Below are 25,562 nucleotides of genomic sequence, written 5' to 3' on the forward strand. Positions count from 1 at the left end.
CACACACACACACACACACGCAGCCCCTATGAATAAATGTTTCCCATGAGACAGTGAGGGAGCTCACAGAGACAGAGGTTTTTGGAGCGATAGTAAGAAGCTGGTCAAACTAAATCCTGACAATCTTACCATGAAACTCATCAGGGGTTGGATTCACAAAACCCTCTTAAGAAAAAAACCTTCTCAAGTGCCATTTTTTCTTAACTTTAGTCTTAAGGAAAGAAAATAGGACAAAATGCTATTCACAAAAACAGTTCTTATATATTTTCTTAACTTTACTTTCTTGTTATGTTTCTTCCTAAGAAAAAAACTTACGAATAAATGGTATTCTTGAAATGAAAGTTCTCAGATTTGTTCTTGATTATTTTCTTAACTTTAAGACAACTCTTCACCTGTCTTAAAACTCCTACAGTGAAAAGGTAATATCATCTATTTAAACACATTTTAGACAAGTAGGTTATAGTTCAAAGTCTTCATAGGTTCCCCTACACCTAACATTAAGATGAACATTTATTGTAAAGCTTTATTTGGTGTAGGGCCAGGTAGGCCTCTGTCTCATGTCTGTTGAAAATAAGCTAACAAATTTTACAGTTACCAACAGCAACCAATGTTTAAATCTTTGCTCTAGTTGCCCTAAACAATTTGTTTTGTAGATGGAAGCACTTTGGGTTGCCTCCTAGCCTTGTCTCCTAGCCTCCTAGCCTTGTCTCCAGCCTCCTAGCCTTGTCTCCTAGCCTCAATGGCAGTAAGCCTAAAGTTTATTAACCAGAATTAATTCAGGCCCTATTTTGAGAAGTTCTTAAGTAGGGAAATTAAAGAAATTCGTAAGAAATGAGACTGTTACTAAGAAAATATTGAGGAATTGCACTTAAGAGCCTTCTTAAGAACTTCCTAAAATTTCCTCTTGTGTCATTTCGTAAGAACTATCTTAAGAACACATTGGTGAATCCGGCCCCTGGTCTTTGGTTCTCAATCTCTTTCTCAGTTCAATCCAATTCCATTCAGTTGAGTTCAGTTCAATTCAAGTAAACTTTATTGGCATGAATTTAAGATAACCAGTATTGCCAAAGCATTTCAGTAGATTACATTAAGCTCAGAAATACATCAGAGAGATATAAAAGTTTAGAAAATGCACTGAATACAAGACTCAAAAAAGTTATGTATCTATATAGAGACAATAAAAAGTTTAAATCAGACATAAATTATTTAAATCTTAAACAAACAACAATTATTTCTGAGTTTGTATCATGCTGAGCCAAACTTTCCTGCAACACACACACACACACACACACACACACACACACACAGTCTTTTCCTCTTCGCCAAGTGCTACTGGGAGTTTTATGACACTGGGGGGAGAGAAGAGGAAAAATCTGGAACACATTTTTGAAATTCAGGGTGGTGTTCGTCTCTCACTGGGTGCCTCTCTCTGTCTCACTTTATATCTTTTTTCCCCTCCCACCGTTTCTCTCTCTCTCTCTCTCTTTCTCTCTCTCTCTCTCTCTCTCTTTCTCTCTCTCTCTTTTCGCAGGAGATCACAGCGACTCATTTCTGAGCTGTGAGAGGACGGATGGAGCGTGTATTATGAGAGAGTGACAGACACACAGTCCGAGCATTTTCATCTAGTGAGCCTTAAATAACTGGGACTCCTGTCTGTCACCAACACAGACGCATAGACCTGCAGAGGAACATGCACACACACACACACACACACATACACACACACCAGAACACACACAGCGAGGGCAGCATACACAGCAGTGCAATAAACAACACAGAACGCACACATAATCACACACACAGAAACCCACATTGCTGGAACAAGAGGAACAGGATACAAACTGATGCAATAGACAACAAATGCACACACACACTCATGCAATGAACAACACAAGCACACACACACACACACACACACACACACACACACAATAGAAACTGTCAGAGATGCAAAGACATCAACGTACATCGAAACTGAATGATGTTCTTCTATATATTCTATTTTTGACCAACTTGAATTTTTGTGGTTTTGCGGTGCATAACTTTTTTTTTATGAAAGTATTACATTGCCTCATAATCACTACACTGATTGTATATTTATGGAAATGCAAAAATATGCCAATATTTATGAAATTACATGGAAAATAAATATTATTTGGATTGTTAGTTGGAAGCTGCTCTCTGTTCATTTACATACTGCAGATGGAAGGTTTTGGATTGAAGCCTCTCTAGGGAAGACATTTTGAGTTGGTGATGCAATGACAAGTAATCTCCAAATAACCTTTGAAGTGATCTAGACTGATGAGACAAGATGACAAAATGCACTTTAGAAAATATAGAGGTGTCCCAAACCTGGATCCAGTGTATTAGTCCCCCTTTCCCTTTTCACACAGTCTGCACCTTACAGTACACCTTACAGATCGGGCTGGGCGATATGGTTGAAATCAATATCATGATAATCATAAGGATTTTTCTCGATATCAATATATATCACGATATGGTTAATGTATGCAAAATCACGTTAAATAATCAAATGAATGAAAACAAAACTGAAGTTTTCAAATAATATTCCTATCATACCTCATTTTATCAGAGTTTTTAAGTAAAATTTGCTTGTCATCATCAATTTAGACAGCAGAAATGTGTGTCACGATATCAAAATATCTTCATATCATCACGATATGATTCCACTGAAAGACGATAAATGATAATATTGAATTATCGCCCAGCCCTACCTCAGTGACTGTTATGTGATTTCATATGTGATTCATCGTTCCTGTGCATTATAAGATGTTCTCTGAGACGTTAGCATTCAAAACATGTTTGGAACTGAAAACTTTAACCAAGCAGATTAAAAAACGCGCAAATCACGATCTTAAAGCTGCAATATGCAACTATTCCACCTTAAAATGACAATAAATAAATAGGATATATTATAGATTATCAGTCTGTGTCTGTCTGTCTGTAACCCCGGGTGTTCATGCCTAAATCTCCTTGTTTAAGTGAAATTGGGTTTTAAAAATGTTGGAGCATTTTGGAGCGTTTACACCATTTCCTGTGGGCGTGGCCAGCGGTGAGCTGGGTTGTGGCTATCAAAGTGAGGCTAGTGGCCCCAGAGCGGAGTCATTCCTATGTTCCCAGGGTCCTATGTTCCCAGGGTCCTATGTTCCCCGGATTTATATGACACATAATGGGAACATGACAAAGGGTCCTGTGTTCCCAGGGTCCTATGTTCCCCAGTCTAGGTTTAGGGTTAGGTTTGTTGTGTGGCCTTCAAAATCAAATAAAATGATAACCATTGGTTTTGTTGTGTTTATATAGCTGTTTTGAAGCCTTGTTCCAAAAAAAAAAACTGGATATGTATGAAATATTTGATCTTGAAACGGGTCAAATTTAACCCGAACACAATAGGAGGGTTAATGTGTGTTAACAGAATGTCGAACTGGGGAACTTAGGACCCTGGGAACATAGATACGCTCCCCACAGAGCAGGGAAGTCACAGCAACAACAGCAATGGAGGAAATCAGTAAGAGAAGAAAATACAGCGAAGCTAAACGTGCAGCAGACAAGACCGGTTCAAAAACACGGTGAACGTCTGTGTTTCTTTTCCACGCTGGAGCCTCTGAGGAGGGCGACTTCCAAATAGTCTTCACTGCCTCTAGGTGAAAAATGTAGGCTATACTTATTGTAGCTTAATCAGCTTAACCAGTTGCCAGACAGAGTGAAAAGCATAGAAGAAAAGTAGAGTCCGCACACTGGAAGCTGCTGAATACATTAACACCTACACATGTGATGTTTGTGGAAATGGGGAAAAATGGAAATGGTTCGAACATGTTATCTTTAATCCTTTGTGTTGCTGCCTGATATTCACTGCACATGCAGACTGAGACACACAGCTCTCATCATCAGATATGATCAAACCTGATTTTTTGGGGTTGTTTTGCTGCTTTATATCCTCCTTTCTTTTATTTGTTTTCATAAGCTCTTACGTTTTTTTCTTACCTCACCTGCAGAAATTAGAAATTGCCATCTCATATTTCTTATGAATGATTTTTAGCACTGTGTTTATTTTATATTACCGTGTTTCTGTGTTCTTTTTCACTGTGCAAATAAACCATGCAGCCATGTCAGTCAGATCTCACCTCACCTGTGTGTTGCTATGGACAGAGGCAGGTGGGGTGAAGCTTGGAAACGGGGACATTACAGAATTTTGAACGGATTTGTTTTATTTTCTAGGCTAAATGCTGTTTGGCAGACATTTAGAGATAATGTTAGTATGGACGGCCCCAGTGGAAATCAAACCCATAACCACCAAAGAAATACATTTGACATTTTTAGAAAAATTGCAGGCTTTATTATGCCAGAAATGCACTGTATCGTGTAGCCTTTTGCTTGCCTGGCTTGACCATTATGACTATACTGTATGTTTATAGATATAAAATCCAGAATTTATTTGATCATGGACATTTATGGTGTTTTCCAAAATGTCCTTGAAAAGTTTGACTTAACTGTGATAAATACAGGTGTGTTTAACTCTCATAGCCACAAGCATTCCAGATGTTAGCACACCTTTCACAGCCTCATAACACATCTAAAAATAATGTGTAGTTGTCACATATACTTTCAGTCCTTGTATCAAAACAAAAGATAATTATTCAGTGTGAAAAAACGCCTTCTATCTCGTAAATAGTGGAGCAACAGTGTTTCAGTTCAATAGATTTGGCCTTCAGTATCTGCATCAGAATGACATTAAATGTATAAGAATTTGTCTTGGTGGCTTTAGTGCAGAGACATTTCTACAGCTCACATGGAAACATGCAAACATACAGTACATGCAAATTAATTCTTTCCTTGTTTAAAGTCACACACACAGAAGCAAACACACAAATACATTATGGATTACAGTCATTTTTCTCTGACTCTGCCTCTCTTCTCTCTCACTTGCATGTTTGCTGTTTAGAAAGAGGGAAAACTGTGTCTCTTTTGTGTGTGTGTGTGTGTGTGTGTGTGTGTGTGTGAGCAATTAGAGAGAGCAAAAGGGGGGGAAAAAATTAACGTCAGCGTTGCACAACAGAAATGTGCAACCACAACAATCATCTGTAACCCAAACCAGATCTAATGAGCCTCAGTTTATTGGAAACACGAACGCTGAATCATATGTAATCGTAAAAAAAAAAAAATCGATTCTCATCTAATGGATTTCATTAAAATGCCTTTTGCGTTGTATGGTAAAAATGTCCGTTTCTGTTCTCCAAGGATTCACTTACAAAATCCAAAAAGCAATATTTCTCTCATCATGTGGAACGCAGAACATATGCTGAAGCTTTAAACGAGGAGAGAGAGGCTACTAATACTCAGTGTGTGTGTATGTGTGTGTGTGGGGGGGTGGAGAAACTGAATATGTAGCAATCTACATCATCCTGAAACTCATTGAAACAATGGAACTGAAACACACACACACACACGCACACACACACACACACACACACACACTGATACAAGGAGGCGAGAGAGAGACCATGAATGGAAAAGTGTGTGTGTGTGTGTGTGAGAGAGAGAGAGAGACAGAGAGAGAGAGAAAGTAAAAATAATGATCTTCTGTCCTGATGATTTGTCAATATTATTCTTTACGTTCATGCCAGGAAAGCACATTAAAGAGAGAGACTGAGGGGGGCTAAAGAGCGAGGGAGCGAGAGGGAGAGAGAGAGAGAGAGAGAGAGAGAGAGAGAGAGAGAGAGGTGTGTGTATGTGTGGGAGGGGAGGGGAGGTGGAGGGGAGGGGGGGCATCTCCAAAAGCGACTAGAGTAGGGCTGGACTGTCGAGCAAGCACTCCCCGCCTCTGGGGAAAATGTGTGTCAGTGTGTGTGTGTGTGTGTGGTGTGTAGTGTGTAAGGGTGTGTGGTTATGTGTGTGTAAAGAGGGTGTGTGTGTGAATACTTAGTGTTTCCCCAAACGTCTCTGACTGCATTCTTCTCTCGACGGGCGGCGAGAGCAGAGCATCAGAGAGAGAGAGAGAGAGAGAGAGAGAGGGCGAGAGAGAGAGAGAGAGAGAGAGAGAGAGAGAGAGAGACCAGCGGAACCGGAGAGTCCGAGAAGAAGCAGAAACTTCACAGACGCTCCTGTGCAGGTTGGTGCTTTCTCTATAATATCCCTATAATATTCCTATGATATTCCTATCATAGGACTTAACAGCGCGTCCTCGGTACTCAGCAGTTGAGTTACAGCGACCTTATAGTACTTTAGCGTATTTGATCTCCTAAGGCATCACTATAGCCTAGTACTCCTATTGGGAATGTATGGCTTTTTATGGCTTTAGCTGTCAATAAAACTTAAGAGTTGCAGAGATTTTCGCACAGCATCCTCATATTTATCATAGAATTACCTTTTGTTATTTATCGTTAGGGTTCCTCCATTCATCATTTTCATAACATCAACAAAACCCGGAGACATTTACAACGTTATAGCCTGCTGTTATAGGCATTGGCTCGGATATTAACCGTAAAAATCAGGTGAGTTAATTGTAATTAACCTGAAAGACAGGAGAAGCCTGTTCTGATATCGCAATCGTTGGCTATTTCTATACAGGTGGAAGCATCTGAGTGAGTTCAATCTATTCCGATGACTGAATGAATTTCCCCTAGAATTGCCCGGCTACCCACACAGTCTGTCTGGTGGAAATGGCAAATCCTCATCATTGCCTGTTTGATTCCAGCTGGGACGAAAACAGAGGAAGGCTGTTTGTGTTTGATGGGAGCAGTCACTGTCATGCGTCCGTGTTTCCAATCATGATCCACTGAGTTGTTGCTGATATAGCCTATAGCGATTGCCTCCACATGTGTGATGCACATGATTCACGTTGTGGTTTCTCCGGATTGTTCATATATATGCCGTTTGCTCTGTTATGATCCTGTCATATGCGGTTGAATTGACCCATATTTCCCTGTCGCAGAATTGGAAACAAACATGGATGTAGTGGAGCGTAAAAAACCCCACCAAAACCCAGTTTACACATCTTTTTTATTGAATCCTTATGATGAAAATTCATAGCAGACATCATGGTGAATAGAAACAAACTGGTGTAATTAGCCTACATGAGGATATTGTCTTTCAAGGGGAAAAGCATGAATTAAATATTCATAATCCAAGTTTTTGTCACTGGCTATAACATACATAAAATGACAAAGTATGGTCTAGTATAGGCAACCAGGTCACCAGCCTAGGTTGCTCCAAACCTGAAACTAGATACCTTCACCTCAGGAAATAGCACTCGCACCATACAGGGGCTATTTTTACCGCAGGCGGTGTGCCAGGCGGTCCGCACGCGCTGCGCTTCATTGTAATACTGTACATACCATTTCATCGTTATTATTATATAATAAGAGAGAGAGGAGAGAGAGAGAGAGAGAGAGAGAGAGAGAGAGAGAGAGTATCCCAGTGTTGGAGGAAAGAGATGAAAGAGATTGTAAGAAAAAAACTGTTTTGTACATTAGTGATTCATTTTTCATTATTGTCTATATGCAATTGTATTTGGATGCTTGGGCAGTGCTATTGCCAAGGCAGAGCGAGAGAGAGAGAGAGAGAGAGAGAGAGAGAGAGTATCCCAGTGTTGGAGGAAAGAGATGAAAGAGATTGTAAGAAAAAAACTGTTTTGTAGCCTACATTAGTGATTTATTTTTCATTATCGTCTGTATGTAATTGTATTTGGATGATTGGGCAGTGCTATTGCCAAGGCAGAGAGAGAAAGAGAGAGAGAGAGAGAGAGAGAGAGAGATAGAGATAGAGATAGAGAGAGTAGATGTTTTCCAGCCAAATATTGAATCATCTCAATGTGCTTTGAATGTACAAAATGTTGTGTTTTGTCACTTTTCGGAAATGACATACTGTATTCTGTTCTGCTTTTAACTGGCAACATTGTTTCTGATAAACCGCGTGTGTGTGTGTGTGTGTGTGTGTGTGTGACCACGCAAAGTCACCCGAGGGAGGGAGAGAGAGAGCCATAGAGAGAAAATGGGAAAGAGAGACAGAGAGACAGACAGGGAGAGAGAGACAGAGAGAGAGAGAGAGAGAGAGAGAGAGAGAGACTATGTTCCAATGTTGGAGAGAAGAGGCGGTACACTGTTCAGCGCTGTCCAGTATTTATTTCCATTATGTCTTATATTCAACGAGGCTATATTTAGATGCTTATTGGCTTCTGACGAACCGTCATGGCAAAATTGTGTGTGCGCGCGTGCTTGTGTGTGACCACGCAAAGTCACCCGGGGGAGAGAGAGAGAGAGCCATGGAGAGTTCAGAGAGAGAGTGTGTGTGTGAGAGAGAGAGAGAGAGAGGGAGGGAGAGAGAGAGAGAGTGGGCGAGAGACATTGTGGACAGCAGAGCATATGGTTCCGTGACGTCACGCTGGTCGGTGCGGGCGCTCTGACAACATTCCCTCTGTTTTGCATGGCAGCATAGGAAAGGATCCAGTCTAACCCAATCTAACCTAATTTACCCTAACCTAACCTCGCGCTAACCTCCCGTCAGCCCCCTGTCATTTCCGATGCACGGTCCATTCAAAAGAAACTAAACATGAACGCCGTGACCGCCGCCACCTGCCTGCTCGTCGCCGCGTTTTCCTGCTACCTCTACGGCCACAGCAGCGATGTGTTATCGGTGCTCCGTGTCTCTGTTGCAGACCCCATGCCCGAGCCGGGAGCTCCGCGGCGGACCCCGCAGGGAGTCCCCTACGCCGACCTGCAGCACATCGTCAACGCCGACGGACTGCACCTGTTCTGCCGCTACTGGGAGCCCGCCGGCCCGCCAAGGTCAGTGGACGGAAACTAAAATAGCGGAAAAGCCGGAATTAAGAGCTCGCTCTCGCTCTCTCTCTCTCTCTCTCTCTCTCTCTCTCTCTCTCTCTCTCAATTTAATTCAGTTCAATTCAATAAGCTTTATTGGCATGAAATAGGAAAAGCCTCAAGTAATCTATAATGAAAGCATTAATAATGATGATGATAAAAAGTCAACCCTAGCCTAATGGTAATAATGATAGTTGTAATAATAACAACAATATATGTAAATAGAGAATAGATTAATGTCAATATTAAGTAGAGAAGAGTATACCATAGAGAGTGCAGTATAATGGAAAATACAGTAAAATATCTCTCTCCCTCTCTCTCTCTCTCTCCCTCTCACTCTCTCTCTCTATTAAACTTTATTGGCATGAGTGTTGCCAAAGCATATTACAACAGCGCAGGAGAGGTGAATATGGTACAAATTCAGTAGAATAGGCAAATTCAGAATGTATAGGAACTCACATTTTCCCCATGTGATATGTATGACTCCATAAATATGATTATAAGCAATAAGATTGCATTGATTGCATATGCATTGATTCATAAATGCATCATTGGAAATTTAGTAGCTATTTATCATCCCTGACATTATAACACCATGAAACTCTCTCTCTCTCTCTCTCTCTCTCTTTCTCTCTCTCTCTCTCTTTGTAATTTGTAGAGTTGTTTTGCTGGCTTGAAACGAGCGAATATGTCTTTATTATGAATGCTGATTAAATCTTCGGGTATTTATTATGCTGTGTGGGGAAAAGTTAGTCTCAGTCACATGGTTCTCAGTTTGTTCAACCAGGGAGTCATGTGAGACTTTATTGTCTCTCAATCTGGGACCCAAGCTCATTAAAACACACTGCATTTATGTTAATCTTCTCATAGTGGGGACCCTAACAGATGTACCAGTGACTCATATTGTGTCATGACCCCATTAAAAAAAAAAGAAAACAAAACAGGACTTAGTTTGCTGTAAGAAGACCAAAGTACAGTAACTTTCTCAGCCTGACCCAGCTGGAGTGAATATAAACATAGACGTTTGGTCACTCATTGTGGGACTTAGGCTGAATAAAACATATTACAGTTATTTTAACCTTCACATGGGGGGGAACTATTAGGAATAACACTGACTCAAAAGGTCGTGACCCCTTGACCTAGTTTACAAAAACCCAAACGGGACCCAAATGTTGTGAATTAAGAAGATAAGAGTATCATCACACCTACAGTACAGCTTGTTTTCTTCAGTCTGAACTGCAGTGGAAAAGTTGACTTTGTTGCATTTTTGTATATTTGGTTCATTTAGGTTCACACGCTCAGTTACAAGCCAACCAGGGCTTGTAAACAGAAGCCACTTGGACTCACCAGGAGCTCATTTATTGGACAGGATAACTGCAGGTTATACATTAGATTTTGGCATAAGGGAAAGTCAAAACAAATCTGACTCCAGTCCCTGTAACTTTAGCTGAGCATGATGTACTTGTCTGCACTCTTTGCTGTAATTTACCTTCTCTTAGTGTTCAAACCTCATGAAGAAACAGCTGAATATGAGCATCAGTCCAGACTGCAGTTTGCCCTCGGTTTGTTTTGTCATTCTAGGCTTTCCAAGCATGAGGAACTGCTGGCTATCAGATGTCAACATCCGTCTCTTTATACCCATAAACCCTTGTGTTTTGGGGTCGTTTCCTGTAGTTGGTTCAGACTACGTTCTCACTCCTAATGAACCGCACTGCAGTTCTCCTGTTAGAGGACTGAGACTCACATCTTCAGGCGTCTCGGTGCCGTTATTTGATGCCACCAGAGTTCGACCAAATGCTCCAGAGTTCGTTTGACCTGCTCCAAACATACTTGGTGTGAACGTGCCCTTAGTCTCTCATCCTGGGACCCATGACAACATAATTTCAGCTCTTCACATGGGAATCCTACATTAAGTGGTTTATTTGGTCCCCAATTGGTAGTGTAATAGCCAAGCTGGCCAAGTTTTTATGAACTAGATCATAAAAACCCCCGGGCCAATTTTGCACAGACTCTTAGTAGTGATGTTTTCCACAGTAAGTTATATGCCCCATACTGCTGCTGGAGGCCTCTTGCCCTGAACTCTCAGCCCCTAACTCATAACCTTTCCTCCTCTTTTCCACTCTCCACACATGTGGAAGAGGCGCAGTATGAAACGCAACACAGATGTCACTCTGAAACTGGGTTACGGCACACATATAGCTGCAAACGCAACGCTTACGCACAACTACGAGATGTGCTGGAAACATCTGGAGTCAAGCACACACACACACATACACACACACACACACACACACACACACACACACACAGACACATGCAGCAAGCCGTGACTCATTAACTGACACTGTGTCTGTGGCTTTGCTGTGTAATAAACCAAGGCTCATAGGTTACCATAACTAGCGTGTGTGTGTGTGTGTGTGTGTGTGTGTGTGTGTGCGCATGCCTGTGTGCTTTTTTGCATTTATCCTGCATTCATTCACACACGGATATGTGTTTACAGTATGTGTGTGAATATGTTTGTGTGTGTGTGTGTGTGAGCGGCAAACCTTGAGTTTTTTTGTATTAGTGGGTGGAATTGAACTTCTCCTCCTGATTCACACTGCCAGTTCTTGCTGAAATGCAAAATGACTTGGTTCTGCACAGGCAGTGGGACTAACATGTGACTTGTAGTTGCCATTGATGCAATGACTTCCTCTTAGAGGGAGGCCCTTGAGTGATGAAGTTGCTTAATACACACACTCAAACACTAACAAAAATCTACCTACATATCTACCTACTCACATATTTAGAGCTTGCAGCCTTTCTAGACAGAGTTAAGCCTCGGAAATAAAAAAAGCAACACCACAAAAGTCTCCAACTCCCCCTGACAGGAGGTTCAATAAACCGATAAGTGCAATTAGAGTCAAATAGCAGTTTTTTGGGCCAATATTGCTTGCTTACCTGGAAGATATGGTTCTTGGAAGGAAAGAGCTGAGTCACCGGGGGCTTAAAATAGCTGCAGATCCTCCTGTGTTGTAACTGTTTTAGATCCAAGGCTTTGGATGGCTTATGTAAGAGCATTCTCACTGGAGAGCAGCCATGCTAGAGATGTATGCACTCGAGGTACTGAAAGGTGCTTTGGATGAAAGAGTGCATGAAACGGTTCGACCGACATGGGGTTTTGGTTTTTGAAGGCTGAGAGTGATATTTTTAGACCGAAGCTCCCGATAGCCGATATTTTGTGTCGATATCTTGTGCTGTATATTTGAATTTGACCATTTTCATGTAAAAAAAAACCCATCATGGGACACAAAAACACTAAAGCTCTCCATTGAAAGCCATAGCAATTAAATTATTTTAGGTGGGTTAGGGTTAGAAGCTGTTAAGTAAAATCATACCTACAACACTGACTGGCTGATATGCATATACAGTATTATTTCGTTCTTATCTATTTTATATTTTGGTAACATTTTACAATAAGGGTCACTAAGTTAAGGGGTAGTTAATGCTTAATAACCCTTAATTAACAGTTAACTAATGTGTAATTTACTAATGGTGTTCATGTTAACTAAGGTATTAATTTATACATTATTTAATAGTTTATAAAGATGACTATTACATAATGTATAAATTAATACCTTAGTTAACATGAACACCATTAGTAAATGATTGCCAGACACATTAGTTAACTGTTAATTAAGGGTTAGTTAATGCTTATCAAGCATTAACTAACCCTTAATTAACAGTTAACTAATGTCTTAACTTAGTGACCCTTATTGTAAATTGTTACCTATATTTTTGTATCTTATACTCTATTTTCTTATAGTTTTTATCCTTAATTAGGCATCTATAGGCTTGCTCCAAACGACATTTCATTGTACTCGTACAGTGACAATAAAGATATCTATATGTTTTTGGATCCAGAAGGGCTTAACTGAAATTTTAGGCAAAAATTAGATGTACAGATATATTAAGTAAAAGCTCTTGAGGAGATTTAGTAGTGTAAATATTTGTGTATTTATATGTGATGACAGTACCAAAAGATATTTACAACAGTTGATCAAAGTTAGGACCGCTCTCCTGTAAAGTTTACCCAAAACCTACACACAGAAAAATAAAGGTGCGAACTGGAACCGAATTGTGTTTTTGTTATCTGCCCCTGTATAGCCTCATTTGCAAATTGCACAATATATATTGTACTATGGAGATGTTTGGTTATTTTCCACATTTATGTCATCACTCACCATCCAATAATGAAGAATTAATAACCTTTTAATATCCCAAAGAACCATATATGTTTCTTCTTTTTAGTTCCAGTTCGCACCTTTATTTTTCTCCCTCGTTATCTTTATTAAAAGCCAATATTGGCCCAGTATATCGGTCTAACACTAGTCCTGTCTTCTGTTGTGTTGTGTTGTGTTGCGTCATCCTATCAGAGCGTAATCCTCGGTAGTAGTGAGTAAAATCAGCATCCTCCCAAACACTCCGCCATCCAAAGTTCCTGTCACAATATCACAGTTACACAGGAGAAGTCACCATGCTGTAAAACTGCTGAGCAAGTGACACACATGGCGGCACTTGGGTTTGTTGTTGTCTATCGCAGAGTCTATTCTACAGCACATGGAAGTTTTTTAAGCGTAAAATAAATTATCTGAATGCACATTTCCTGACATGCCACTGCTCTGTGATTTTTCAAAGATAATATGTTTTGGGTTTTTTTTGGTTTTTGTGGTGTTAACGGGCGGACGGAGCCTCTGCCAGACTCACTCCTACTCGCTCGCTCCTGTCAGATTAGTAATTTAACACAGTGTGACGCGGCGTTTCAGAACCACTGGAGATGAAGCATGAAATCTGCGGCTCTGTAGATGCAACTTAGCCAAGAGCTTATAGCATTAGAAGTACTTAGGCTGCAAGTTGGTTTGAGCCGTCGGGCATTCATTGGAAATGGGAAAATATCTGTGGATGTTTTTTAAAAATGCTCGAGCGAACGCATGTACCCGTCTCTTCCATGAAGTTTCAGCATGACTACAACTCTGAGATGATAAACTGTATGAAATGATGAATTAATGGAGTTTTGGAGATTTTTCAGAGTTCCTGAAAACAGGAAAATTTATCTTTCTCCCTTATTGGGATCATTTCATACGCACAGCTGCAGTTGCTGTAGCGACGACTGTTTACTATCATTACCGTCTTCCTCGTTCTTTTTCTGCTTCTGCCTCTGCTTCTTCTTCTTCTCTTCCCCACCGCTAACATCGGTGTGACCATCATCATCATCATTATGGTGTTTGTTATCATCACTACCATCATCATTGTTATCGTCTTCTTCTTCTTCTCTTCCCCACCCACACCCACTCTCTTCCCTTACAGTACCAACATCGATGTGATCTTCATCATCATCATTATGGTGTTTGTCATCATCATTACCATCATCTTCGTTACGTTCTCCTTCTTCTTCTACTTCTTCTTCTTCCCCACCGCTAACATCGGTGTGACCATCATCATCATCATTATGGTGTTTGTTGTCATCACTACCATCATCATTGTTATCGTCTTCTTCTTCTTCTTCTTCTCTTCCCCACCCACACCCACTCTCTTCCTTTACAGTACCAACATCGATGTGATCTTCATCATCATCATTATGGTGTTTGTCATCATCATTACCATCATCCTCGTTACATTCTCCTTCTTCTTCTACTTCTTCTTCTTCCCCACCACTAACATCGGTGTGACCATCATCATCGTTATGGTGGTTGTCATCATCATTACCATCATCGTTCTTACCGTTTTCTTCTTCTTCTTCTTTTTATTTTTCTTCTTCTCTTCCTCACCCACAACCACTCTCTTCCCTTACCAACATCGATGCGATCTTCATCATCATCATCATTATGGTGTTTGTCATCATCATCATTACCATCATCCTTGTTACATTCTTCTTCTGCTTCTTCTTCTTCTCCTTCTTCTTCTTCGTCCCCACCACTAACATCTGTGTGACCATTATCATTGTTATGGTGGTTGTCATCATGATTACCTTCATCGTTCTTACCGTCTTCTTCTTCTTCTCCTTTTTCTTCTTCTCTTCCTCACCCACACCCACTCTCTTCCCTTACCAACATCAATGTGATCTTCATCATCATCTTCATTATGCTGTTTGTCCTCATCATTACCATCATCCTCGTTACCTTCTCCTTCTTCTTCTTCTTCTCCCCCCCCCCCATCCCCACCACCAACATCGACGTGGCCTTCATCTTCATCATCGCTATCACCTTCACCATCATCATCATCACCACAGCTGTGTTTCGATGTGCTGTAACCATGGTGACAGCCAGCCTATAGGCCTACTGTTATTGTCTCAACCACTTCTACCAGCAGAATCCAGACAGTTTATTGCGTGGATTGTTTGTTTAGTAAAAAAAAAAAGGCGGAAATAATGCAGACTGCTTATTATTAAATCTCATGCTGAGCTCACCCACGGAAATATTTTTTTTTCCAGAAGAGAGGCTTTGGACTGATTGCTGCATCAGTTTGGCAGTTTGGCAGGGAGAACTGATGTTAGAGCAGAATATCAGTTCCAGGCAGGGAGGGAAAGTACCTCCAGCCATCAGGCAGATGAGGATAAATTATGACAGGAGCTTGGTATGTAAATTAGTTTTCTCTACCAACCACTTTGGCAGGTGTTCAGGTTTCATTCAGGCATCCAGTTCTGTTTCAAACATCATATTTGGTCGGTGTGATAGTGAAATTGTCAGGTGAATTTTGGAATCCGTCAGTCTGTGGCAGGTGGACTGAAAAAAAAGTTCTAGGAAATCAAAATTGAATCACCTCTCTTTACAGTGCAAAGATGTTTTTTTAAATTAAGATTAAACTAGTGCAGTGCCCGTTCGCGCCGCTGCTCTACAGAGCGCTGTCCGCTTGTTTATTCAAAGTTTATGTCCAAATCGTGTCCAAATTGCACCAAATCTGACACTGCACGTCCTTGGGTCCCCAGCAATACACCCGCCAAGTGTGAAGTCGATCAGACGAACGGTTCTCGAGATATGCGACGGACACACACACACACACACACAGACAGAGATTCCTTGCTTTATAGTGTGATTATAATATTCAGATTCTGATTATATCTGATACTGGCTGAATGGGAAATCCCCATGGACACAGTGTGCAGACAACAATATAGGGACACCAGGTGAGTGCAGGTGAAAGTCATGATCCCTCACCTGTTACAGTAAAATCCCCTTCAGTCGTGAACAGCAGATGTAGGTGAAGGGGAGGAGGAGGCGGGTTGCAGAGGCGTTTTCAAGCCTTGAGACAACTGTTTGATTGCATCTCAGCATTAGGAAGGTGGTCCTGATGCTTTGTGTTCCAGAAACATGTATAGAAACAGTAAACTGGGGAATAAATTAGATAATCACTCCTTTGTCTGGAACAAATATTGATCTGTCATAAGTTGAAATGCCCCACAAGGACAGTAATGACATCAACAAATGGCAGTATGTGGACATAGATTAAATAACTAACATACATTGAGCGAACAAAATATTAGGATAACCTTCCTGATATTGACTTTTGTCGTTTCACCTACTTTTTTTTACACAATCAAAGCCCTAATTCTTGTCCAGACTTGGAAGCTTTTCAGTTTAGTTTGTTTTGTTTTGGATAACAGTGATGTCCCGCTGCTGTTCACCTGCACAACTGTGCTTTCTGTATCTTTTATGTTGTTTATTCTTTCACGTTTTTCAGTGTCCTAAATATATAGAATTAAACCAAATGGAAGGTGATTTTAATATTAAAATTCAAAACGGGCTTGTAGCTTTTTTCCTGGATTCCCCTGCAGTCTGTTTTCAATGAAAGTGACAGGGAGAAACAACTTTTTCAGCCATCAGCCATCTTTCACTACTTTACCAGACAAAATTATTTTTACAATAGAAAACAGCTGGTTGGTTTGTCTATTCTTAGTTGCTGGAAGAATAGAAACAAACTCTCCAGTCACAGACAAACATTTGGCAGCAGTTTGTCGGTGATTGGTGAAATATTCCCATCCTGCTCCTACAATGTTGTATAATAAATAACATGACAGGAAAACTGCCAAAATATACAAAAACATAACTACATATTTGTCAGTGAGATGAGGACGAGACGGGGTCAAAGGTCATGGGCTTCTGAAAGGCCCTTTCTACTAGAACCAGGAAGTAGGTGAAAGGTGCACAGACGGGGGGGGAGGGGCCTCTGCAATGATTGACAGATCTGTCAATAGATCATCTATCTGGGGTTGTGAAGGGCGGTGTACACACACACACACACACACAAAACGAGGTTATCAAGGCGATGAACCCAGATCGGTGTCAGATTGGTGGACGTTTGTGTGTTCATATAGTGTATATCTCTTTCTCTATCACACACACACACACACACACACACACACACACACACACACACATAGCTTCCTGCAGGTTTAAGTGGGTCATGCTGTTATTGATGTTTTAGCTGATGGCGTCTGGATGAGATTCCTTCCCAAACAAGGCCGGCTCGCTCTGTTTGTCTTTCTTCTTTTAGACTATTTAATTTCCCCGCTCCTCTCTGCCAACGTTACGCTTGTCAATTTCATTTGGTGGGAACTTTATAAAGTGATAAAAGGGCTATTTCAAAATATTGGTCTCCTGCTTCTTTGTGCCTTGGGGGGAAATTTGCCTGAATAATACTCAAGAGTGTATAAAATGTTAAGGCCACTTGGTATTTCCGTGGAATATACAGACCAGGTGATTTAATGATCATTTAATGTTATGTTTATGAGGAGGAGAGAGGAGGAGACAGGTTGGAGAGGGATTTTTAAGTCTTACATTTACAGTTTTCATCCTGCACTTCAGGCATTTCACTGAAGCTCTTATCCAAAGTGACTTATTGACTGTATCAGTAATAAGCTTAAATTCCTGGATCAGCAACATCACCAAACAGCCTCCAAGTGAAACAGACTGAGGTGTGGATTGTGCAAATCGGTGTGTAATTATCATAGTGTTCCTAATACTAAGTACTTTTTTTTAATTAGCCTTTATTTAACCAGGTTTATCCCACTGAGATCAAGGATCTCTTTTTCAAGGGAGACCTGGTCAAGAATAGCAGCAACACAGAGTTTCAACAAAAAATTAAGATAAAAAACACATAGAAAACACAGATTTGACATTAAAATGATCAGATAGAGCATTTGCACACAGGCAACCTGGTTTCAATAGATTTCACCAAAGCTTTAAAATCATTCAGGGTTACTAAGTTTTGAAGTTTAAGATCAGACTGTAGATTGTTCCATGCAGTAGGTGCAGAAAACCTAAAAGCTTTCTTTCCCAGTTCAGTTCGGACTTTGGGAACAGCAAATCGCAGAATGTCCTGAGAGCGGAGCTTATAATTTCCATATTTAAAAGGAACGATAAGTAAGTAGGAATTTTGCCAAGAATGGCTTTGTAAATCAAAACATACCAATGACTGAGGCGGCGTGCACATAAAGCAGGCCAATTCACTTTTGAGTATAATACACAGTGGTGAGTAAGAGATCCACAAGAGATCCACCTCACATTGAGAACCACTGATGTACAACACATCACCATAATCAATAATAGGTAGAAAGGTAGACTCAACCAATTTCCGTTTCACTCAAAAAGTAATGATTACAGAGTATTTTCCCACACACTGCAAGGCTTCACATCTATTTCATATTGAAATATATTTAAAGGTACAACGTTTTAACGTCAATAAATCATTACTACATTAATTTAGTATAATTACTGTAAACAAATGAGACCATCGCTGAGAAGACTGGCAGCCTCCAGTCTTCCTCTTCTCACTGCATTTTGCGTTGTGTAATTTGCTTTTGCTTTACAAGTAATACACAACTTTATTCCAGTTCCACTATTCTCACGGCATAGTTTCACCTTCACATCAGTTTGCCTCGTGGGAAAGTATATAAAGCAACATCCTCTTTGCAACAGGAACTAATGGGGTCTATGTGTAACGTGAGCTTCATTTTTAGAAACAGAAAATGCAACATTTAATGTTTCTATACAGCAGGAACAGAAGACACTGGAGGGAGTTTTGCTGTGTTTTGCCACCAGGCTCCATCAGATTTTCTCATTCATCGTATTCTGATTTTACTTCATAGATACATTAAATAGTAGATTGGATTAGATTGAAACTTGAATGATCCCTGTGGGGAAATTGGGCCATTGCAGCAGCAAGGAGTAATAGGATAGATCAAAGAAAAGTAGGATATGAAGAAGAATAGTGCAAATGGGGGTTATATATATACACTATTACAGTATTACAGTATTACAAAGAAATTTATGAATGAAAATGTGCAAAACAGTATGGACTCCAGCATTAACAGGAGGTGCAGAAAAATCAGTAGCAGCAGAACTGAAAATGATAAGAAAAAGGTGAAATATTCTATAAAAAATATGAAAAATATCAACATATATGCAATCTATAACAATGAGAGGATTATGAGAGCATGAAAAAGACTGTGCAAAAAAAATACAGTATACAGGATGTGCAACGGATGTACAGAAGATCTAAATTTAAATAGAAGTTATATATTTAAACATGAAATGGGCCTGAAGCCTTTCTCTCTCTCTCTCTGCTGTACAATACTTTCATCTTTGTGCGTCGTTTTTCAATTTAAATTTTTTTCTTTCCTATCACTCACTGGTAGAAACTCTCCTGCTGTGTGAAATGGATGCAGGGAAACTCACTGTGTGTGTGTGTGTGTGTGTGTGTGTGTGTGTGTGTGTGTGTGTGTATGTGTGTGTCTGCCTCTGTCGCACTTTCTCCAATTTCCTCTTCCTCTCCCCTTTCCTTTTTTTGCTCTCTCTCTCTCTCTCTCTCTCTCTCTCACATACTTTTTTTTCACAACTTGTCCTCATTTTCTCTTTTTCTTTTTCATACCTGTTTGTCACACTTGGGTCACACTCTCCCTCTCTCCCTGACTCTACATCTCATTTTCGAATCTGTCTCCCCAACTCTCTCTCTCTCTCTCTCTCTCTCTCTCTCTCTCTCTCTCTTTCTCTCTCTCTCTCTCTCTGTTTTCTGTTGCTCTCACTGCATTTTATCTTCCTTTTCTTCAGGGAATCTGCAGGTCATTAAAAATTTAATTATGTCAATCTGATGTCTTGAAAAGTATTAAAATGTTTAATATCCAGAGAACAGAACAGTACAATATGTGAAACATTTGTTTTCATTGTATCTCTCTCTCTCTCTCTCTCTCTCTCTCTCTCTCACACACACACACACACACACACACACACACGTCTCGTTATCTCCTCTTTCTACCTTTGGTCCTCTCTTCTCTCTCATACTCTCTCTCTGTCTTTAATTTTTTCCCCTCTGTGTCTCCATACTTCACACACACTTCTAGCAGCACATTCACTGAGTCAGCACTTAACAGCCCTGACAGTCACACACACACACACACACACACACATATGCAAACACACACATGTGGACACACATGCACACATACATTAAGACCCCTTAGTAGCTCTTCAAAGAAGACTCAGTAATTTGTGGTTCTTTCTTACTCACACACACACACACACACACACACACACACACACACACACACACACATACACACACAGACACAGACAGACACACACATGCACACAAAGTACCTTGGGAATTTATTCAAAGAGCACTCAGTAACATACAGTATATCTTTCTCTCTCTCTCTCTCTCTCTCTCTCTCTCTCTCTCTCTCTCTCTCTCTATCTCTCTCTTTCTCTCCCCCTCAAACATGCTCTCTCTCTCTCTCTCTCTGTCTCTCTCACACACACACACACTTACACACACACACAAACACACAAACCCTGACCCTGAAGTTCTGAGCAGTTTAAGTCATTAATCAGATTAACATGCCATGCGTTCGGTCGTTCTGTCTCGTCCTCTGGCTCCTGCCTAGTCTGGACACACACACACACACACACACACACACACACACACACACACACACACACACACACACCGGTACAGACTGCACATGTCAGCTAGATCTGGCTCTGTATGTGTGTGTGTGTGTGTGTGTGTGTGTGTGTGTGTGTGTGCGCGCCTTAATGTCTCTTTACTTCTAACCTTAAAGCTGCATTAGGCAATTTTTCAAGTTCCCAATGGCAGCCAGACGTAACTGTTTGTATTTTATGGACTTCATTACCCAGAAATCCTCTAATGTGAGGTCAGTAAACGTCACACAGCTCGCTCATGTTTACCCACTGGCCAGTCTGTGATGCTTTATACCAAAGGAAACCAAAGAGACAAGAGAGGAGAAGATCTCACTCAGCTTTCACTTGCTCACTGCTGTTTATGAGACATGAGTTTGGATTTCACTCTCAAGTTTTGATTTGTCACTTCCTGTGAGCGGAAAAGTGTACTGAACTGACACCAGACAACAGGGTGAATCTACAGCATCTCAATTAGTGGGGATGGGATGGGATGTTCTTCTCCATTGCAGCCCCACCTTGTGCTTTAGGCTCATAAGCTGTTGAAGAATTTTTACATGAATACCTGTCCTACTGCAGTTTTAACCAAATTTATTTCACAAGGACACAAAGATGAGGAAAGCGAGGACATTTTAGTAGTCATTACTTGAGGTTATGCAGAGGTTAGAGTTAGAATAGCTGCTGTTGTAGCTGTTTTACTTGAGATTGTATACTGTGTAATTTGTATATTTGTATGTATTCCTTGTAATTTTACATTGTGGTTTTGTGTTGTATTTTTGTAACATCTGTTTGCTGCTCTCTTGGCCAAGGCTCCCTTGCAAAAGAGATGAACATCTCAATGGGACTCACCTGGTTAAATAAAGGAGAAATACATAAAATAAAAATAAGAATCAGGGCTAGGCTAAGGGAGGTGTAAGGAGAGTAAGGAGTGGAGCCAGGCATTTCATAGTTGGGGTTAGGGGTAAATGCATAACTGAAATAAAGGGGCAAAACTCTCCTTACCCCCTTAGACCCTGAGTTTCCCCTTAAACCTGCTCTTAAGTATCTTCAAAGTTAGAAAGATTTTTTTTTAACATTTGAACATTGAAGCTACAGCTGCTTCATTTTGTTTTATGTCTGTGCCATTTCAACAAATGGAAAAACTCTAGATGTCTTGTGCATCATTTTATACACATTTCCCTGTAATTCAGCCTGACATGTTTGGTATCTTTGGAAACCTTGGGATCTTGACTAGAAGTTAAAGTAAAGCTCTGTGGGTTTGAACAAAACAAAGCTTGGCCATGAAACATGTGTTTGTAATGATGGACCGCATGAGGGACCTTAGGGCAGGATTCCCACTGGTCAGGCAATTTCTGGAACATCGCTGTATATTCCAGACGGGGAAAGTCAAGGAATTTGATCATTTCTGTGGGGAAGTCAGGGGAAATCAGGGAATTTTACAAATACTTCATTTTACAGGAATATACCAGACTGTGTTTTACAACTTGTTTCACAAATTGATTGCATTAGATGATACTCAGCTGCTTTTCTCCACAACAATTGCCAGCTGCAGTGGAAACCAGACTGTGTATCCATGTTTAGAAAAACAACATTAACAAATTGGGAAGGAATGAAAATTGTTGGGTCATGGAAACGCTCCGACTCAGTTGTGGAAATTAATGGGAAAAGTCAAGGAATTTTACATGAGGGCCAAGGTGGGAACCCTGCTGCTTTTACCATAAGTCACCATCAGCTAAAATGTAAATATAATATAAATGCACATCACTGGCTGTGGTAGTTGTTTTTTATTTTAAAGCCCTCAGACAGGGAAAATGGATTGTGCAAAAGTCTGTCCAGTATTAGGAAGGTTTGCCCTCATATTTTGACATAAGTGCGGCATTTTAGCAGAGTTAGCAGGTTAGTAAATTCCTAAATAATCTTCGAGTGGCCAGTCAGCATCGCATTAAGGGGATTAGGGTCTTGGCTTTGTTTTAGGGCCTGTGGGTGTTTGGAGTAGCTTTGAGTTGAGCCAGTGGGAGGACTGGACTCTCTCTCTCTCTCTCACTCTCTCTCTCTCTCTCCCTCTCCTTCTCTCCCTCCCTCTCTCATGGGTTCTTAGGTTCTTGGGGGTGAGTTTTAATAAGCCTGGGTATAAGCCATGTTGCTCGAGCGAGGGAAACAATGTGGGAGACAAGTGGGTCTCCAGTTCCCATGAGAGGTGTGCGAGAGAGAGAGAGAGAGAGAAAGAGTGTGAGAGAGAGAGAGAGAGAGAGAGAGCAAGAGAAATGAAAAGCCTCCTTTTTTGTTGGGGGAAGATTAAAGTACTGCATGGCTAGCAGCTTCGTTTGTCTATACTCCTTTCACAAAGCAAGGCACAATAAGCAGAAAAAACATCTTTTTAGCCTATACGTTCATAGCTTAAAGCTGCACTAGGTAAGATTTTTATGTAAAAAACACACACCGGGCTTATCGGTCTAAAACACAAAGAGGTGCTGCAGCAGAGAATGGTGTGAGAACAAAAGTTTGGTGTTTGGTTTGCTCACTGGCAGGAAGAGATGAACGGACGTGTGGAGAGCAAAATACAAAACTGTCTCCTCAACAGCAGCAAGCCATGCATGCATCGATATTACCAGATGTTTCTCTTTCTTTTTACTTTACTTATTTATTAAATCTAATTTCCCCTAATACTGTAATTTTTTTTAAACCGTGTCTGCAGTTACTTCTGTATGTAACAGTATATTTTCTTCTTCTTTGTAGTTTCATTTTATTAGTATTACTTTTACTTTGGTACTCTCTTCCTTTTTCTCATTTTAATGATTCAGTGTACAGTGTCCTTGGGTGACTTGAAAGGCACTTACAAATAAAATGCATTATTTTTGTTATCGTTATTTCCGCACTCTATATGCTTTGGCAACACAGATGTATTTTAGTTGAAATCGAAATTGAGAATGAGAGAAGAGGGGGGTATAAAGAGAGAGAAAGAAAGAGAGAGAGAGAGGTAATGAGAGAGAGAGAGAGAGGTGTTGTGTGAGAAATACATAGAGAGAAGCTGAACAGTCTCTCTCCAATGCATCCAGATTCGCCCCATTGAACCCCTACTGCCCCTCAGCATGTGTGTTACATACAAAGACACTCATTCACACGCAAGCACATACTGTAGCGGGCACACACACACACACACACACACTCACACACATATACACACACACACACACACACACTGGTTCTCAGCCAACAAGTGCAGAGGAAGCCTTAGCCTGAGGCGCTGCATTTCTAAAAGGAGGGAAAGAGCATGGAGAGAAATCAGAACAGAGTGATTTGCTAATGAAGCTTGATGAACAGCTACTCTTATTCTACTCTTTTTTTTTTTTTTTTCCCCGCCGCCTCGCTCTCTCTCGCTTTCTCCCTGTTTCACTCCGTTCCCTTTTCTCTGTCGCTGAATACATTTGGGCTAATTGTGTGCTGGTGCTGATTGAAGCTCTCACAGGCTTCTCAGCACTTGCTTGCTGCTACTTAGGGAGAGAACATTGGCGCGCTTCAATGCCGCAGAGCTGGTGCGTTGATTAATATGCGCCGATACAAGCAAGGTGGTAAAACTTATCACCTAAAAAAAAAAAACCTTTGCCTCAGAGCTGCCCGACATGCAGGTGGAGATCTGAGTCAAAATGAGTGGGGATTACTGCCTCCTGTTGGCACAAATTACCAAATTACCAATTCTGAGTGGAGATTTTAGGCAAAATGTGAAAGTAAACAACGATTTACTTCCCTAACGTCGTCATTTGAGGACCAGCTTAAGTGAAGTTATGTCCCCTTTTTTGTCAGTCTGCATCTCAACTGTCTGGTGGTTTAACAGTCCTTCTTTAACCTGTTCTTCCCCTTCATGTTCTTCTCTTCTTCATGACTGAAGTGGATTTAACTTCATTGATTTCACCTGTTAAAGGACTCACTTGTTTACAGTTTATTTTGTGGCAAGAGCAGATGATCCTGATGTTTCTATACTGTGTTTTAGCACAATACTGAACCTGAAAATGAAGTAGTAGAAAGTAAAAAGTAAAATATGTAGAGAAACAAATTCATTACACTGTGTAATGTGGCTATGGAAGTGCTATAAAAATGCAAAGGTATAGAGTCATTTATCAAAAATGGTCCGCAAATGGCCCAAAGATAGGGCTGCACACCTAACTGTGTATAGTCATAGCCTGTTTCCATAATTAAATTGATCAACTTTGAAACATTTCACTTCATTTAGAATACCCGCTGTTGTTGAAAATAGTCAAGATATTGATATAAGTTGCAAAAACTGCAGTAAGATCATTTTTTGACTTAATCTATCAATACTCATCATAATCATGATAAATAATTGTTATCACAATATATTGAAAAATATCAGGATAATGTCGCCAATAATCTTGCAGCTGTGATATTCCTGATAAAAGCATCCTGCCTCAGTTTTTTTTCCTGTGTGAAAACCAGTGGTGGAATATAACTCACTCATTTACTCAAGTACTGTACTGAAGTACAAGTTAGAGGTACTTGTACTTTACTTGAGTATTTCCATTTCATGCTACTTTATACTTCTACTCCACTACATTTCAGAGGGAAATATTGTACTTTTTACTCCACTACATTTATTTGACAGCTTTAGTTACTAGTTACTTTGCAGATTTAGATTATTAATATGAATTATAAATCAACTAATAAATTATGATATATTTTTATAGGTTAAGCTACCCAGCAGTATATAAAGTAATTAAAATCAGCTCCACCTTTACCAGCTGCAACATTAAAGTGATGAACA

At 40.3% G+C, this 25,562-nt stretch overlaps 1 protein-coding gene across 1 annotated transcript in view; it reads left to right on the top strand.

Moving 5' to 3' along the window:
* Nucleotides 1-6,056: 6,056 nt before the first annotated feature.
* mgll (monoglyceride lipase) overlaps nucleotides 6,057-25,562 on the top strand; it is a 46,464-nt gene continuing 26,958 nt past the window's right edge. The window contains exons 1-2 of the mRNA XM_071533727.1: nucleotides 6,057-6,127; nucleotides 8,672-8,801. Coding sequence (XP_071389828.1) covers nucleotides 8,677-8,801 — 125 coding nt within the window. The 5' untranslated portion in view covers nucleotides 6,057-6,127; nucleotides 8,672-8,676. The remainder of the gene's footprint in view (nucleotides 6,128-8,671; nucleotides 8,802-25,562) is intronic.

Source organism: Centroberyx affinis, unplaced genomic scaffold, assembly GCF_046629955.1.
Source record: "Centroberyx affinis isolate AG114_WGS23_722 - 3 ecotype Tasmania unplaced genomic scaffold, CSIRO-AGI_Caff_v1 ptg002412l_1, whole genome shotgun sequence".
In the NCBI taxonomy this organism is placed as follows: domain Eukaryota; kingdom Metazoa; phylum Chordata; class Actinopteri; order Beryciformes; family Berycidae; genus Centroberyx; species Centroberyx affinis.